The 17,954-nt window shown below is 66.0% G+C and overlaps 1 protein-coding gene across 5 annotated transcripts in view; it reads right to left on the bottom strand.

Moving 5' to 3' along the window:
* PIEZO1 (piezo type mechanosensitive ion channel component 1 (Er blood group)) overlaps positions 1–17,954 on the bottom strand; it is a 99,919-nt gene that overhangs the window by 55,296 nt on the left and 26,669 nt on the right. For 4 of the 5 annotated variants that reach the window (XM_075939877.1, XM_075939874.1, XM_075939875.1 and 1 more), the window contains exon 2: positions 6,367–6,462. In XM_075939877.1, coding sequence (XP_075795992.1) covers positions 6,367–6,462 — 96 coding nt within the window. Of the gene's footprint in view, positions 1–6,366; positions 6,463–7,213; positions 7,257–17,954 lie in introns of those variants that run through there. The other variant, XM_075939876.1, reaches the window with a different exon arrangement.

Genomic DNA, 17,954 nt, shown 5'->3' with positions numbered 1-17,954 from the left:
AACTGGCCACCAGGGGGCACTGCCAGCAAGCACTCCCCATCCTGCCCCCTGCAAGCTGGGGCCCCGGGACCCCGCACCCCCAGGGCGTGGGAGAAACAGCCTCAAGATGTCCCCAGCTGGTTGACCCATAACAGCAGCGGGGCAGGCCCGTACGCAGGGGGGGGGGGGGGGTGAAGGGTGCGACAGCACCCCCATGGGCCCCAAGTAAGCATGCTCTGGCCGGCCAAGGAAGGCTGATTTACCCCACTTACTTGGGGAACCGTGGGGGGGGCGTTCACACCCTTGCAGTCCACATTTACCAAAAAAGCCCCCCAACCCAAAAAATTCCTGCATGCGGGCCTGAAGGAGCACCCGGCATGCCATGGGAGGAACAGTCCTGCCCAGGTATGGGTAGGGCCATGCCCCGGGAGATTCCAGCAGGACCCCCCTGGAGACCACCCGGGCTCACTGCCCCACAGCGCTAAGGGGACCTGCAGCTCCCCGCCCCAGGCCTCCCGGGGTTTCTCCCTGCTGGATCCGTTTCATCCCCCGGGGAATAGAGGAGGGAGGAGGGCTGGCTGGCTGGGAGCAGGCAGATGGTCACACTCCTGGGAGAGAGACACACACAGGTCGGAGGGCAAGGCGGGTCCGGGCTGCCCACGCCGGCCCATCAGGACAGGGCAATCCAGGAATGCGCCAGCGGACTTTGCGCCTGGCAGACAGGGCCGGCAGGGGGCCCTCCAGCCGGGGCAGGAGCCAGACGGCTCAGCATGGGCGTTGAAGGTGGGGAAGGCTCACGACTACTCATAGGCACCAGCCGAGGGTTAATTCCAAGCGCTTGTGCCTGGAACCGAAGAGGCAGAGGGGCACCCACACCTGCCCCGCCCGGAGTTATCGGTAACCGCTTCCTTCAAGGGACTAGCAAAGCCCCGTCCTCACGCCAGACTCCGGGCGGCCCCCTGAGGCGCCCATGGATGTGCCCACTTCCAGGAGCAGGGAGGGAGAGATTCCCATGGGGGGGGAAGATTCCCAGGGGAGCCGAGGCTCCCACCCGGGGCTGGCAGACGGGAGAACGGGCCTTCTCCTCGCTAGCAGGGCGGGAAGGTGCGAGGGGCGTGTGGCTGTCACAGAGCCAGCCCCTCCGCCGCAGCGCCGGGGAGCACAGGCCGCCAGCCCCGGCGCCCAGGCCTCCCAGGCTAGATGCTGGCACAGCCGACGGCCCTTGGTGGGCAGGGATGGTGCCCAGCGGAGTCTGCTCAGTGCACACTGCTAGTGCGCCCCCGGGCAGCACGTCTGGGGCCACCCGCTAAGCTCCGGAAGGCTCCCGAAGGGTGGGGACGTCTCCCCAGCTCCACCTCCTCACAGGGAGGTGAAGGATGAACCGGGAACGGTGGGGGCCGTGGACAGAGGCGCTCCAGCCAGGCCACGGCGGGAGGGCGGGGAGCTCTCCCCGATCGCCTCGCCCTCTCTCGGCTATCCACTCCAAGGGATGTTACCCCTCTCGTGGCCTGCCGGCTGTGTGCAGGGAGAGGTCCCAGCTGGCCCCACACAGCACAATTAGCCGCCAGGTCTCCACCAGCAAGCCAAGCAAGCCAGGCCCAGGCTGCACACTGGCTGTGTGCGCTGGGAGCAGGGGTGGAGATTAGATGCCGGGCCCACGGATTGGGACCCCAGGGCTGGGTCGTCTCTCTGCTCTCAGCGTGAAGGGCCCTTTGGAAGCGCCCGGGGAACATCAGCCAGCGGGCGTGGTCCCATCTGGGTCCATACAGCAGGCGGATGGCACCAAGGGCGGAAAGGGGAGGTACGAACCCTCCCTCCACTGCCTTGCGGCTGAGACAAGTGTCTGCCCGGGCTCAATGGACATGCTGCTCATGCCGGCAGGACTGTCCCCCCTATGGTACAGATGGGGAAACTGAGGCACGGGGTCAGACGGGGTGAGAACTCCTAAAGGAATCCCCTGACCTGCCAACCCCTCAGCTCCTGGTTCAGAGGGGGGGCTGCCCACGGATCCTGGCTCCTCTCCTCACCCCCCCCCCCCACCAAACCTGCTCCCCTGCCTGGGGCCTGCCGAAATGAAACGCAGCTGGGCTGCCCCCGCCTGCCAGGGACGGCTCCTCTCCCCACCCGCGTTCGCTGCAAGCTGCAGCCCTGCCTCAGGCCAGCTTGGAATTTTCCAGTTGTGAGCCACAAGGCGAGCCAATCACGGACCCCCCCGCCCCGATAGTAACCCCAGTCAAATCTTCCACCAGCTGCTGCTAAGCCCCCTGCGCTCACACATGGCTCAGAAATCCAAGGATGCCAGACCAGGGGGGCGGGGGGGAGCTCACATTTTCCTCTCCCAGCTGCAGAGAGAGATCCTGCAGCCATCCTGTCGGGACGGGGCGGGGGGGGGGGGCGACTGGCCCTTCCAACACCTCACTCAGCGATGAGGGTTTTTTACTGTAAGTCTGTTCTGCGGCTCGCTGGAGGAGCCGGGTTCAGATGGCACGAAAGCCCATGAAATATTCAAGGGCAGAAGCTTTTAGTGGTGGCGCACGAGGGAGGCCGGCTCGGATTATGGATCTTGTAATTGTTGCCGGGGGCCAGGCGGGCCTGGGGCCCGATCCGGAAGGGCCCCGGCAGCAGGGCGGCCCAGGGGCCAGCTGCACGAGGGGAGCCCTGCTCAGCACACCCCAAAGCACTGCCAGCTGCACCGCCCCAGAGGCAAGGCCCTGCCTGCCTTCCCCACTGCCGCTGCCCCCCAGCCCAGCCACGGATGGCCCCCCACCCCTCACGTGGGCCCCGCCGAGGAGCTAGCCAGCCCCCTCCCCTCCAGCGGCGACCACGGCACAGGCCCGGGGCTGGCTCGCAGCTCCCCTCCCTGCTGGCTGGACGCAGCTCGACGCTGAGGTTTCTGGTTAGCGAGCCTGGTGTTTGGAACTGGCCTATTCATAGCCAGGCCGGGCTATAATTAACAGCGGCACTACCGCCCGAGAGCCACTAGGAGCCTGGAGTCACCGAGCTGCCCGGCCGGGGGGAAACCACAGAGGAAGGAGCGCGTGTGCCCTCTTTAGAACAGTGCACGCCCCCCCTCGCCCTAAAAATAGCCCCCACGGGCCCAGAAACCCCGGCCTCTCGGCCCAGGCGTTGCCAGCCTGCTCAGCCAGCTCCCGGGCCCCCCACCCGCCGCCCCGGGCGCCTGGGTCTCGGCTTCCCCTCCTCTCCTCCGCCTGTCCGGCCGCTGGGCCAGCGAAGGCTGCTGCCCACGGCACGGCGCTGCCAGCAAGGAGCTAACGCGCCGAGGCCCTGCCCGGTGCCCGCAAGCGAGCCTGCTTCCCCCAGGGCAGGCCTCAGGGCAGCAGAGATCACGCCAGGGGGAGCGCTGAGCCCGGAGCTCGGGTCCTGCCCCAGGGTGAATGGTGCCAGGTGTGCCCACGCTGCCCTCCTGAGTCCAGGCCACCTCACCCGTCCAGAGCTGGCGCCTGTAGCTGTGCGGCTGGGGCAGCAAGGGCCGGCCAGGGCTCGCCAGGGCACTAGGGAAGGAGGGACCCATAATTCACTGGTGGGGCAGGCCGGTGCGGGCAGGGAGCTGTCCCGGGAGTCCAGACGGCCAGGCCTGCCCCCACAGGCAGAGACCTAGGGGCCCTGTGCCGGGCTGGGCCAGCCCCAAGTGCTGCGTGAGGAGCTGCCGGCGGACAGCAATTCACCGGCCTGGAGAGCGAGGACGCCTCCCGCTCTCCCAGGCACTGGCCAGTTGTGCTGGGGTCACGGAAATTCGAGCTGGGACAAGAGCCGTGGCCGGGTCCCCTCTGCCGTCCCTGGGGCTCTTCCTGGCAGGCAGCCTGCAGCCAGTTCACCCTCTATTTATAAGTGACTCTATTCGCCAGCCCCGCCGGCCCGTCTCCCGGAGAGCCAGGCTCCGTCCCTTCCCATTGCTCCCCGCTCGAGTCCTGCTCCCTCCCCCGGCAGCCGGACGACACGCACGGCGGGATTTACCCTGGGCTCTGTCTTCCCCACCCCCGTGGCTCGTCCCTGAGCTCTCTGGCACGGAGGGTCCCGGAGCCGGACACCATCTGCCAGGTGTGTTCTCGGCAGCCTCGAGGCAGGAGGGGGGGAGGGGGGGGATTATCGCCTGGCCACTCCGGGGTAGCCCAGCTATGCCGTGCGCTCGCGGCCCCCTGGCTGCACACCCCGAGCCAGCGGGCTGCCTGCCCCTGAGAGCTGATGTAGCCACGGCTGCCATACTGCCATCTCCCAATCGGGACACCCAGGAGCCAGCACACGCCTCCTGCAGCTCGGGCCGTACTTAAAGCCTGCAGGAGGCAGCAGCCATGCCAGGGAGAAGGGAAACAGGCAGGATTTTGCATCCCAAGCCCTCTCCAGAGCCTTTCCCAGCCAGGAGCCCAGAGGGAGCTAGATGATGCTGGCGCACAGGGTCAGGCCCTTGGCACCCACGTGAGGGCTCGGAGTCGGAGGAAGAGGGCCAGGACTATCGGGCTCAGCCCAGCCAGAACTTGGGCTCTGCCCTCCACCCCCACCAGCAAGAGCCGTCCCCCCACCAGCAAGAGCCGTCCCGTCCCAGTACAGCAGGCTGGGTGGAGAGGAGCAGGCTCCTGCCACCGCCGTGAGTGACCCCTGCTGCCTCCCAGCAATTCCCCAGATCCCATCACTCATGGGAGGTGGCTTTGGGGCAGCAGGATGGAGCAGGGGCAGGGCTTGTGGGTAGGGGTAGAGCAAAGCCTGCAGCAGGGACCCCAGGCCCTTAACCAACCCCCCGCCGCCAGGGCAGCCCTGACGACAGCCTCCCCAGCAAGAGGCCTAGATCAGGATTGGAACCCACAACCTAGCAGCTCAGAGGTGAGCGTCCAGCCTGCCGAGCCACCGTGGCATCTCCCCTCCAGCGCAGGATCAGCAAGCAAAGCAAATCTCCAGGCAGCAGAAAAGGGGTGGGGGTGTCAAAGAGCCAGCCCAGGCACCAGACCGCAGCCTGGGGGAGAATCCCAGCCGTGCCGTACAGAGCACAAACTTATCTCAGCGCGCCACTAACTCATCCCCTGCTTTCTCCATCGCCTCTCCCTGCCACGGCAGATTCACATGCACCTGCTCCCTAGTTCTCCTTTAGAATTGGGCCCTGCTCCAGGGAGGGCCAGTCCCCCTGCCCGCTGAGCGAAAACACCCGCACCGAGAACAGTGGCGAACGTTGTTCATGGTGTTCAGCGTGTGCCTAACACAAGGACAAGGGGACACAAAGAAATTCAAAGATGGAAGCTTCAAACCCAACAGAGGAAAACACTTCTGCACCTGGTGCAAAACTAGTCTGTGGAACTCACCGCCGCAGGAAGTTACTAAGGCCAAGAATTAAGCAAGATTGAAAAAAAAAGGATCAACATTTCTCTGGAAAGCTAGAATCTCCATTACTCAAAGGATCACAATTCTGGCAGGGATATTAAGCCTTCTGCTTCAGGCCACACGCCAATCTCTAACTAATAGAGACCAGGCAAGACATAACATGGCAGGAATTATCCCACATCTGCCTATGGCTGATTTCTCCCGCCTCCCTCTGCAGCCTCTGGGGTGGGCTGCTCTCAGGGACAGCGCCGTAGACCAGATGGACCTGCCAGTCCTGTGTGCAGGCCCCAGAAAACAAGCTCACAACACGGACTGTGTCTCCAAGCCTTGTCTGAGCTGCCTCGGGGCCTGTATCTCACTCCCAGTTAGGCAGGCAGGATGAATATGGACAAATAAGGTCCCAGTGGAGAGGCGGGTGTGTGCTACTGCCCTCTACTGCACGGACTCAGAACTGCTCAACTGGGTGCCATAGGGTCAATACTGCTCACAGTAAGGGGAGATTCTCCATTAGCTCCAGTGGCAGAGCCCTGGGCTTCGGGCTGTGACCCAGAAGTTCTCAGTGGGTGAGAGTCGCAAGTAGGGTGACTCCCTCTAACCCACGGCACAGAGGGTGTCTTTTCATGGGTGCATCTCACAGAGCGTAAGAGAGGGAGTTTCCTTCTCACCCACTCTAGAGCTGGGAAGGACAAGGCCCTGCACAGTGGCTGAGCTGGGAGCAGATGTAGGCCTGCGAACGTCCAGTCACACGTTCTAACCATTGAGCACTGCTGCCTGCCCCAGCGCCAGCCTGGCACGCTGGGGCGGAGAATAGCGCAGCAGCTGAGCCACGGCCCGTCCCCGGGGAGGGGCACAGTGCTAGGCCGGGAGCGCGCTGGCACCCAAAGCCACGCCCCTCGCATGCACATCTCCCCGCAACTGCAACCGAGGCCTCTGCCAGACACTGCCCCTTGGCAGGACGCCCCCCGATCTGTCACCGTCAGTCAGGCCAGACAGGCAGGGGAGAGGGACGCCCTCTGGGATCGCAGGGCACAGGGAGAGCTACCCGCCCCCGGCCCGTACCTTTGATGGTGTGCTCCGTGGGTCCCAGGAACCAGGGCAGCAGCAGCAGGTAGAGCAGGTAGACGAGTGAGAGGGCATTGATCCGGAACACACACGCTGGGGAGAGAGGCAAAGGGAGGCACGTTAGGGATCGGAGCCGCCCCAGGGCGGGACACCCACAAGCCCCCCTCCCCCCGCGCTGCAGGGTCCCCCAGGCGGCAGAGAGCAGCGTGTGGGACAAACCCCAAGCAGAGCCCTTCATCACTCGGCCCGGGAAGCGAGGCCCTGTTGCAGGGTCCCCAGAACAATCTGGTTTTGGAGCTGCCTAGAGGCAGCCTGGCACCCAACAACCCAGCAATGACCTGGGTGTGGGATGCGCAGCCCTGCCATCTACTGGACCGAGTCAGACCCCTTCTGCTGTGTGTCATACCCCCCGTACTGCTCACAGCACTCCTCCTCCTGTAGCACTGCGGCCGGTGTGGCTGCAGCTGCAGAGGCAGAGTTCCAGCCTCACTGCCCCCACGATGCGGAGTGTCCCTGGGACGGATGCTCCCAGGCAGCGCCGGCTAATACGATATTCAGCAACTGCACGAGGTTTGACACATCCTAACGACAGCTCCCACGAGGGAGGGCATCACAGCTCGGAGTAGAAGCCGGGCTCAAGCAAGCGGGCCTGGCCCCCGGCTCAGTGCTCAGGCCACCGACACTGCAGGGGGAAGAGGGAGGCAGTGGGGGGGGCTCACCCCACTACCCTTTGGACTGCTCCAGACCCCCTCCCCCCCCAGCGGCGAGACCCCTTCCAGTATGGGAGCTTGGCCCTTCCAAGGCCCTGCCCCCAAGCGCTTTGGGAATGCTCCTGTTCACTCACGCGCCAGAGGGGTGCCCGGGGGTGCCATCTGACCCTTCGTCAGCAGGGAGGGGCAGGCCCTGGATGGGAGAGTCCCGTGGGACAGAGTCAGGGCCACCCCCCTCGGGGGCGATGGAAGCGGCCCTGACAGCCGCGGCTGTTCACCGGAGAGGCTCTGAGCCGGCCTGTCCCATTCTCGAGGCGGGAGGACCCTGGCGTGGATGCTCCGGCCCGGGCCAGGCAGCCTGCAGCAGTGTTTGCGCTGTCTGCGCCTCCAGCTCCGGCGCTAGTGAACGCTGCCCCCGGATCTGCCCTTCTAGGTGCCGCACCGCTACCCAGACGCCAGGCCACCGCCCCAGTTCCGGCCACGCCAGCTGGAACCCTGCGACGCTGCCCAGGGCTTCCCAGAATCAGCAGCCCCCTTGCTACCCTGTGAGCGCACGCTGGCCAGGGCTCCGCTCCCGACCCACCCAGCCACGGGCAACACCAGCCCTCGCCTCTCAGACACACGCCGGCTCGGGGCACCCCACTGCCGCGTCCGGCCCCCGCTACGCTGTGCAACGCAAGGACAGCTCTCGGCAGAGGGATTCTCAGGTGCCCACTAGGGTCCGGGCCGCCTGGGGCCAGGGACAATGCTCGGAGGAGGATCCCATTTAGCCACTGGATAGGCCAGACCTTCCCTACTGACTCCCCCCTGCCCTATTGGGTGACCCCCGCGTGGAATGATCAGCCAGTATGTTCTGGGAAGAGGCACACCCCTTCAGGGGCGGGATAAAGGTCCCCTCACGTGTGGCTGGCTGCCGCAGGCCTCCGAAAAGGGCTGCGCCTTCCCTTCCCATAATATAAGGACTAGAGGATACCAAATGAAGTTAATAGGTAGCAGGTTTAAAACTAATAAGCAAAAGTTCTTCTTCACACAGCGCAGTCAACCTGTGGAACTCCTTGCCAGAGGAGGCTGTGAAGGCTAGGACTATAACAGAGTTTAAAGAGAAGCTGGATAAATTCATGGAGGTTAGGTCCATAAAAGGCTATTAGCCAGGGGATAAAATGGTGCCACTGGCCTCTGTTTGTCAGAGGCTGGAGAGGGATGGCAGGAGACAAATCGCTTGATCATTGTCTTCGGTCCACCCTCTCTGGGGCACCTGGTGCTGGCCGCTGTCGGCAGACAGGATACTGGGTTAGATGGACCTTTGGTCTGACCCAGTACGACCGTTCTTATGTTCCCACCGCTCAAGGTATTTTTAAAAGCCACTGGAGAAAGCGAGAGCACAAGTGTGCGAGCCAGAGCTCCGTACCGGGGAGAATTCCCCCTGAGAAACCTTTTCAGGCCAGGCTCTCCCCTTCCCCCCCCACTCCCTCAAGGCAACCTGGTTAAATGTAACCAGTGAACTGATTAACCAGATTTTACATCCCTCATGTGTTAACCTGGAATCCCCCTAGCGCCAACGATCTCCCACCCAGACACGCCTGGCCCTTCCCATCAGGGCAGCGTCCGCAACCAAAAATGCTGCAAGAAACCTGCTGTCTGTCTTGAGGGTCCCGTCATCTCCCCTCCCCAAGGAGCCGGCCCCGGGAATGCACCAGAACCAGCCTTCCCTGCAAAGCCGGGCCTGACACAGCCGGGATCACGCCTTCCCTTTGGCTCAGGCACCCAGGTGAGACGCCGGCAGCAGGGATCTGCCCCGCCCCCCGCCTCGGCAGGACTACCACCGGGGCAGGGGCGTGGCGCTCCTCCTGTGCCCAAGGTGGCATCACCCGAACTGTACGCACCGCCAAGCGGGGTGGGGGCTGCTGTTCCGGGCAGCGCCTCCCGCAGCAGGGCCTGGCCCAGGGCTGGACGCGAGAGCATCCCAGAGACGTAGGGAGGGAAGAGGTCACCCTCCCAACTGCCCCGGGCTGAACATGGACGCTTGGGGAGGTTGCCCCCTGTCCCCCTCTTCCGCAAGAGGCCCTGCCCACCAGGGCCAGAGGAGCCCCAAGCACCCACCGGGCCTGGAGAAGCCCCACCTGGCTCGACAAACCGCCCCAAGCCCTGGCCCGCCCGAGCCATCCGCAGGAGGAGCCCCAAGCCCGTCACCGCCTGGCCACGGCAGGGAGCATGCCCCAGGGCTGGGGAAGTGCGACTCTCCACAAGCCCCCATTCTGCCGTTGCTGGACAAAAGCGCGTCTCCCTAGAAGACCTGCCCGACCTGGGTTGCCAGCCCTGCAGGCCTGGCCTGGGTCGCCAGGGTTACAGACTGTCAGGGGACGGACCAAAGCGGTAACACGCGGCCCGTCAGGTGCAGCCTGCAGGAGACTCCACCACCTCCCGGGGAGCCTGTTCCGGGTCAGACCTTTTCCCTAATGCCCAACCTAACCCCCTCGCTGCGGCTTACGCCCATCACCTCCTGCCCCGCCCGCTCTGGCCGGGGAGACCAGCTAAGCTAATCACCGGGCGCTTTACAACGGCCCCGACGGGTTCTCGGGCTCCTCCTCTCTAGACCCACCATGCCAAATGCCCCAGCCTGTGCCCATAGACCAGGCTTCCAGACTGGACTCTCCGTCCGTCCACAGACCGCAATCCGGCGCTCCACGAGAGGCCTCGGCAGCGCTGAACGCAGCAGAGCCGTCCCGTCGTGCCTCACGCAGCCCATCGCCGGGAGGGCGGCCTCAGCCGCGACCGAGGCAGAAATGCCCTTGCGCGCCACTGCTGGGGAATTCCACACCCAGAGCAACCAGCCGTTTGCCAGCAGCCCACCTGGCTTGGGCATGGCTTGCAGCGAAGATGCAGGGTTGCCAGAGCTAACCGGTTACGCCCCACGCCCTGGGCATATCCATCTGCTTGCCTGCAAGCCGGTTCGCTGGCCTGGCCGGAGCAGCCCCCACCTGCGGGCATGGTGGCTCGCCCACTAAATGATGAATTTCAATCGTGTATGCAGGTAACGATTGTAACGGGTTTTTACAGCCCTGTGAGGGAGCAGGCGGGGTGCCGGGGTGAGGGGCCCAGTGTAGCCGTTCGAACCATTTCCCTCTTGGCTCCTGGGAGCGCGGGATGCACTCGGAGGGAGTTGGGGGGAGTTTTACTGCCTCTCCACCCGCTTAGATCTGCTGAGAGGCCTTTGGGGGGCAGGAGGCCTTTGGGGGGCACCTCCCGCTCTGTGGCATCCGTCCCGCCCCAGCCCGCCGGCTCCCGAAGCAAAGGCACCTGGCGGCATCCCAGAGCCCTGGCTCCGAGCCGCGAGCTCCGGGAACATTCCGCTCAAGCCGGGTAACTCGAGCCTCGTCCCTGCTGCTCCTTCCCCTTCCATCGGGGCAGCCCTGGCAGTCTCTTTTACCAGGCCCCCCTCCCGCCTGCACCCCAGGGGCACAGAGGGGCCACGCCACCTGCCCAAAGCGGCCTGCGGGCCAGCAGCCGGTTCCCCGGTTTCCTTCCCCGCCCTGCCCCGTGCAGAATCACAAGACCAGCTTGCTTAGGCCGAGCGGGCGGGAACGTGGAGGGACCGGATGGGACAACGGGCCCTGTGCGGAAAGGCAGCCTCTCCTGGCGCCAAAGCAAAGGGGGCGCTGCAGTCCAGCCCGTGGGACCCCCAGGGCAGGCCGCTCCCAGGAACAGGCAGTGGAGGCCTCTCTGCTTCAGGTGTAACTCCCCAGACTAGACTGGGCCACGCCAGAGCAGTAGCCACAGCAGGGAGGTCAGCTGCTAGCAGCATAATTGGTGCCCCAAGTTTCCAGCTGCCCTCCCCATCTTCCGCCTGGAACGCAGGCCGGGGTGGGCCGGCTCGCCCCCGTTTGCATCAGGCTGTGCCCCCCCACAACCCAAGTAAAGGGTGCTCTGCACACCCGGCCAGACAGGATACGATCAGGCGCTGACGACAGGTTGGTTTTCTTCAAGCCCCGGTACCTGAGCCAGCTGATTGCAGGAGCCGCTCTGCTTTTTTAACGCAGTTGCTCGTCCAGCTGGCTACAGGGAAGAGCCGGCTGGGTGGCCCCATGAGGCCAGAAGGCAAATGCAAAAAGCCCATTTCCTGCTTTTCAAGCTGCTCTCGTGATTCTCGGGGGACCTGGCGGGATTGTTGACACTTTGCTCTGGGCTGCCCCCCGCCCCAGCTGCCAGTGCCAAGTGGGAGGGGGTGGCACCGGGCAGCCAACCAGGAGCAGGAGGGAAAAGGCCCCCCACTGCCGATGGCAAACAGGCCCTAAGCAGAAACAAAAAGCAGGGCTGTGCAGCACTCTGAAGACTAACAAGATGGTTTATTGGCTGATGAGCTTTCGGGGCCAGACCCGCTTCCTCAGATCAAATAGGGGAAGAACATTGGCATGACCAGATATACCAAAGGGTACAATAAAAAAAAGAACACATATGAAAAGGACAAATCACATTTCAGAACAGAAGGGAGATGGGGGGGGAGGTAAATGTCTGTGAGCTAATGATATTAGAGGTGATAATTGGGGAAGCTAGCTTTGTAATGGGTAAGATAATTAATGTCTTTGTTAAGACCTAGGCGTAAAGTGTCACATTTAAGCATGAATGACATTTAAGCAGGGCAGCCCATGCCTGGCTGGGAAGCAGAGGTGGCCGGGCAGGGCAGGCTGGCTGGGGCTGGAAGGTGTGCGCGGCGCGATGGGGCACGGCCCTTCCTGTGTGCGCCGGCGGGGTTCCGGGGGCCCTGCGCAGACAGGCTGTGTAGCTCGACACCGCAGGAGCCAGCAGGACCCCAGCGCCCGCCCCCTCACACTTCCCCAGGTGCGCAAACGCAGCCGGGCAGAAAGCCCAGGCCAGGGGGCCAAGGATATCAAGTCCCTGCAGTAAGAAGGGGCTGTGTCGCCCCACACACGCCCACAGCCAGTGGAGCTGCGGGGCCCGGTCACCCCTGCAGCCCAGCCTCCCGGGCGCAGGATGGTGCAGGCTGCCTCCAGAGCGCTGGGCGTGGGGTCTGAGGCTGGGGTGCCCCCAAGCACCAGCGAGGATCAGCCTGCAGAGAGCGGGGGGCCCCGCTGGCAGCCAGGAGGTACCTGTGGGGTCCCCGACCCTGCTCCGTGCATCTGAACGTGGTGCTGAAGGAGGAATCCCTGGGGAGCGTTTCAGAGATGGGCCGCGAGGGGGTAACAGTCCCAGCTTTGCACTGGCGCAGCCTGGGGGGCAAGAGAGCAAGACCCCCTCCCCCCGGCCTGCAACTCAGAACAATGGGAGGACAGGGACCACCCGCCCCCCAGACCCGAGGTTCCATGGCTCACTCAGCCTGCCCCCCCCCCCCCGTTTCCCAGCTCCTACGGGCACTAGGCCAGGACAGCAGGGGGACCAGGGCCCAGACTGAAACAGCCGGTGGGAAAGCAAACCAGCCCTCGCCCCGTTATCCGGAACGCATCGGTGGGCCCCACCCCCTGGGAAAAGCCCAGCCACCCCCCCGCGCCCAGGAACAGCGAGCCGGGCCCAGGCTGGCCCTCCCCTCACCCCTGCTCCCCGACGGGCCAATACTGCCTAGGGGCTCTCCCCTCCGCACACCCCGAGACACCACACCTCACAAGAGCGGCGCAGACAACTGCTCCCCCAAGGTGCCCGTCACTGGGGCCAGGGGCCAAGGCAGCTGCTGGAAGTTCTGCCCCCCAGGGCGTGTCTTAGCGGAAGGGGGGAGAAGAGGGGCTGGATTCTGGCTCCTACTCAGCAGGTCCCCGGAGAAACAGCCACACTTCTGGGGGTGCCACTGCAGGCGTTCCAGGGGAAAGCGGAGGGGCCAGGGCTGGATCAGAGAGCAGACCGTCCCGCCAAAGGCTTTAGGGGCACGGTGCTACCGCGGGCACCAGGCCTGCCGCTGAACACACCTCAGCAGGGACGGGGCAGCAGCATCCAGCCCGGCAATCCCAGGTCTGGCCCGGGGACCCTGGCCTTGTCCAAGCTCTCTGCTGCAGAGGGGCCCAGCCAGGTGACAGCCCGTCCCGGTGAGCGTCAGGTGAGCGCCGGGAGAGAGACGCCCCCTTGGCGGTCCGATCCCTTCCCGGCCTCCCTCCCTAGCGCGTGAGCATGCGGCTCGTGCCCTGGGTGCTGCTGCCTCCCCGCGCCGCCAACGCCCCGAGTTTCACTTCCCCGCTGCCCGCCCAGGAAGCCCGTCTGACCGCAGGGCGCCCGGCCATGGGCAGCTGACAAGTCGCAAGGCCTGGCTCCCAGAGCGCAGTGCCCACTGGCCCCTGGCACAGGACTCCAGCCAGGTGGGGCGACGGGGCAGGCTCGGATTGGCGGCACCCCCGACCCAGACGACTGGAGGTGCCGCCCCAGGCGGGGAGCAGCCAGGCCAGTGATCTCTGCAGGCAGGGACCCGCGCCCCCGGCTTCACCCGTGCCAATGGCTGCTGGCGGCACAATGGACAAACGGCGTGATCTCATGGAGCAAATATGCCTCTTCCGGTGCCAGCAGCAACGAGGCAGAGTGGGCTCTTTCCCAGAGCCGGAGAAACACTGGAGCGGCCGCCCCAGGCTCCCAGATCCCTCGCATCAGAGCTGCCAGGTTAAGTCGGCAGGCAGTTACGCCCTCCAGCCCCACAACCCACCCCCCATCTGGCAAAAGCAGGGCAGCTCTCTCCTCTCCACATCAGCAGGTCTGCCAGGCCGCTGGCTGCGGCTGCTCAGCAGGGCCACTGGGGGAGGGAGTGGGAGCCGACCCAGCCGCCAGACCGGACGAGCAGGTGGAATCGGATACCGGCTAAATGTGGCTCAGGCAGGGAGAGGGAGGGAGGGAGGGAGGGCGGGGGAGCAGTCCCATGCGGGGGACAGAATCCCAGTTCCTCGAGGCGACTGATCCTTAGCGTCCCGCAGGACTCAGTGCAGAGGGCCGGGCGCTGTCGCTACCTCCCCGGCGGCCCAGCCCCGTTGCGCAAGGCGCTGCACGTGAGCTGTTCGGCACCTCGCCCTCCAGCAACGCCGAGCCAGAGCAGAGGCCGAGTCCCACCCCAGAGACGGCTGCATTCCAGGGAGGTGGGAGAGAGCCGAACGCAGGCTCAGTAACACGCTGAGCACTCCTTGGGATGCTCCCCGCCGCAGACAGCAGGCCCAGCGGCCCCAGCCCAGCGCCTGCACCCAGCTGGCTGGCAGGGGGCAGAGCGGGGAATTCTGTGCCGAACGCTCCATGCGCGAGAGGGACCCGTGGGGACGCCAGCCAGCCGGAGGGCAAGCGGGCTGAGCCGGGGCGCTCACGCACCACTGTGCCACGCTGCCTCCGGAGAGGCCTGAGCCCCACGCTGCCGTCCCCAAGAGAAGCACCAGCCCAGCTACCGTCTGGGGATCGGCCCGCCTGTCCCAGCCAAGGCCTGACGCTCGGAGGAGTCCCTCGGCCCTGCAGCGGCTTCCCCCCTCGCCCGCAGCTCAAGGATGGACGCTCACAGCCAGCCCCCAGCCTGGCAGAGAAAGGGGAGAGCGCCAAGCTGCGGGCGATGGGGCTGACTTGGAGCGAAGCCAGGGAGAAGGGCTCAGGGACAGAGGGGGCGGGAAATGGGACGGACCAGGCCCGTCCATCCCGTGAGACCCAGTTCGATTTCGGCCCGTGCCAAGGAGGCTCGCGTGGGCTCACGCTCCTGCTGCTGCAGGGAAGCTGGAGCCAAGGCCGGAGCTCAGGAACAACCGACCTCAGCCCCTTGCCTCGGGCTCGGCATGGGCAGGGGCGCTGCGGGCTTGCTTCGGGCTGGCTCTAGTGACCCAGGCTCCGCGTCCCCTTCCTCCTCCAGGGTGGCAGCAGCTGCTCCGGTGCAGGAGGCAATGGCCTTCCCAGCTCCAGCAAGAGCTGGGCCGTGGCACAGCCATCACGGCGAGCAGAGCCAGCCGCCTTCAGGGTGGGGGCGCCCGGCCCAGCTGGACTCCCATACGGAGAGCGAGAGCAGAGCTGCCGGGCAGCAGGGCCGGGCATTTGAACCTGGGGTTTACTGCATGTAGGAGGGCGGCTCCCGGACTCTGGAAGGAGCCGGGCCAGTTCTCCAGGCCAGGAGCCAGGGACACGGCCGGGGCCAGGATCCTGCCCCAGGTAACTCCAGGGACACGGCCGGGGCCAGGATCCTGCCCCAGGTTAACTCCAAGGGCAGGGCAGGGGCCAGACACACTAAGGGCTCTTGCTCTTCCCTCCGTCAGCCGCAGAGAGCCATGAACTCTGCTGGGGCGTGGACGCTGCAGGGCCCCCTCGCTCCCAGACTGTCTAATCACAGGCTTCCTCCGGCCCTTCGTGCTGTCGCCCTCGCTGATTCTTTACCGCCTGGGCCTTGCCTCTTCCGGCGGGCAGGCTCCCTCCTGCCTCCCTCCCCAGAGAGCACAGCAGGGCAGCAAGGCCCATGCCTGCTCCCAAAGGGTAGGTCTCCACTACCACCCTAGTTCGAACTCGGGTGGTAGTGAGACATACCCAAAGAGACTCCAGGCATCGGGGCGCCTGCTGGAAGGTTCTGCCTTGGGCCCGGGCAAGGGCTGACCCACGGGAACCATCCTTCCTTCAGCAGGGACCGGAGCCCCCAGGAAAGCACGGGGCCAGCCGCACGCCTGACAGCAGGCCAGAGGGGTTCAGCGCGTGCTGGGAGTGACCACTGGAAACCCCGCCGCTCAGCGCCGCAAGCCCCAGCCGGGCCAGAGGGGCCCCCCTGCAGAGGCGCCCCACAGAGGACAGGCTCGGGAGCCGAGAGCGCGTGCGTGGGACGGGGTGGCCAGGAGCCGGTGGCTCATCCGAGCTGGGCACAGAGCAGCCGCACCCTGGCACGCGGGACAAACCCAACCGGCCGGTGATCCAAGGCGTGGTTCCCTCCTGGCTGCACCCCAGCCTCAACAGCAGGTGCCCACACTTGGGCTGGAAGCTTGGGCGCATGCCTGGCGCCCCGGAGCCCTTTGGCGGCTGGGGAGGGAGGGAACAGTCCGGGTCCCCATCCCCCCCACTGGGCAGCTTCAAAAGCAGCAAGGTGGAAGCCGGGGGCCGGGCCGGGCTCCCCCAGGGCGGATCCCACGGCTCCAGCCCAGACAGCACCTGGAGGGCAGACCCTGCCCGTCGCTCCCCCGGCACGCGGCGGAGCCATTGCCCAGTGCGGCCGGGCGCTCTCACCGCCGCGAGGAAAGTCACAGCCCGACGCGCCGTTGCCACTCGGTGCTTGGGCACCACGGGGGCGGAGCTAGCCAGGGCCCCAGCCCTGTGACGGGGACCACAACGGCACCTCCATGCCACGGCCCCAGTGCTGACCCGCACCCCGGGGCGCAGGGCCGAGAAAGCCCTGGAGCCTCCCCGGCAAGGTGGTGTCCCTTTAAGAACGGCCCCTCCTGCACCCCCGCGTAGACACGTCTCCGATCGCACGGTGCCGATGGGCCCGCGGCCCGGCCTGATCCCCGGCTGCACTGGGGGTCGGGAGTGTGCCCGTGGGCTGCAGTGGGCGTGGATCGGACCCCTGGGTGCAGGAAGAGCGCCCGCCCTCCTGGGTCCCCGGCTGCTGGGTCTGCCAGGGGGCGGCTCCCAGAGATCCCCCTCGATCGGCTTCCAAAGGTCGCTTGGCTTGTTTGCCATCTCCCTGCAGGGCTGCCTGAAGTTAACCCCCCCCCCTTCCCACCCAGCCGGGCTGAGACCTCCCGCGCCGCATACCACGGGTCTGAGCCGCGCTTCGCCAGGGCGCAGCCTCGGATCCCACCAGAGCGCAGCCCGGCTGCTCTCAGCCCCCTCCCACAACCAGCAGCCTCTCGGGCGAGAACGGGCCATCAGGCTTCCGAGGGGTCACGGAGAGCGAGCGACCGGCCCCACCACCGCGCCACCTCCAGGGCTGGGCTACGCTGGATCCCGGACGCGGTTTGGGATCCAATCAACTTTTCCTGGCGTTTCGGACTCTGAGAAACCCGGCGCAGGGCGGGGCGGGAAGGCGCCAGCGCCACGGAGGGAACACACAGGCCCTGCCCGACGGCGCCGGAGCTCCTGGCAGAGCGGCTCCGGAGCAGCTAGGCCAGCACGTTTCCAAGTGTAGACGGGCCCGGAGGGCCGCGCTGTCGCTCGCCCCCTGCAGGTGGCCAGGGGAACGCAGGAGACACAGAGAGCTGGGAAGGCTCCTGCGTCCCTACACTGGGGCCAGCTCTGAGGCCAGCCCTGGCACCAGGGCACTAGAACACCTGGGCTCTCTCCCCTGCCCTCCACGGCCGGCCGAGCGAGGGGACAGCCCTTCCCCGCGCCCGGGCAGCACCCACCCGCCCGGGGGCCCTAGGGCTAGCACCAGAGAGCGGCGGGACGGGGATGGGGCGGTGGCAAGGAGTCGGGGAAGGGGAGGACGGGTTTTCTGACGCATTCGAGACCCCAAAGGGCTCCTTCACTCCTGCCCTGGCCCGTGGGGGAGGGGGCAGAGGCACGGCCTGCCGCACAGCGTGCTCTGGACCAGCGCGGCGGTCGCACCCCGCCGGGGACAGGGAGTCCGCTCAGGCGGCCGCCGGCTTCCAGCTCCCGCCCCAAGGCTGGGCAGAGAGCAAGCTGCAGCCAGAGCACCGCCCCACGGCCGGCGGGCTTTGGCAGTCGGCATTGTGGGGCTCACCCAACGAAGCAACAGGCTTATCACATGCTGCTGGCTGTTATTGCAGGGAGGCCCTCAGGGCGCCCGGAAGAGGAAAGCTTTGGTGCACATGACGCAGGCAGTCAGGAAATCTGCCCCTCCCCCAGGGAGCTAGCGCGGACTGGAAAACCTACTGGGGGAGCGAGATTCCCCCTTTAGCTTCTGCCTCCCCGCACAGGCCCAGCGGCGTTCGCAGAGGCCGCACGGGGACCCGGTGGGAGAGATTTCACATGTAACCGTGCCCTGGGCAG

Source organism: Pelodiscus sinensis, chromosome 12, assembly GCF_049634645.1.
Source record: "Pelodiscus sinensis isolate JC-2024 chromosome 12, ASM4963464v1, whole genome shotgun sequence".
NCBI lineage: Eukaryota > Metazoa > Chordata > Testudines > Trionychidae > Pelodiscus > Pelodiscus sinensis.
The sequence above is the reverse complement of the archived record's forward strand: the minus strand, read 5'-3'. Positions and strand labels throughout refer to the sequence as shown.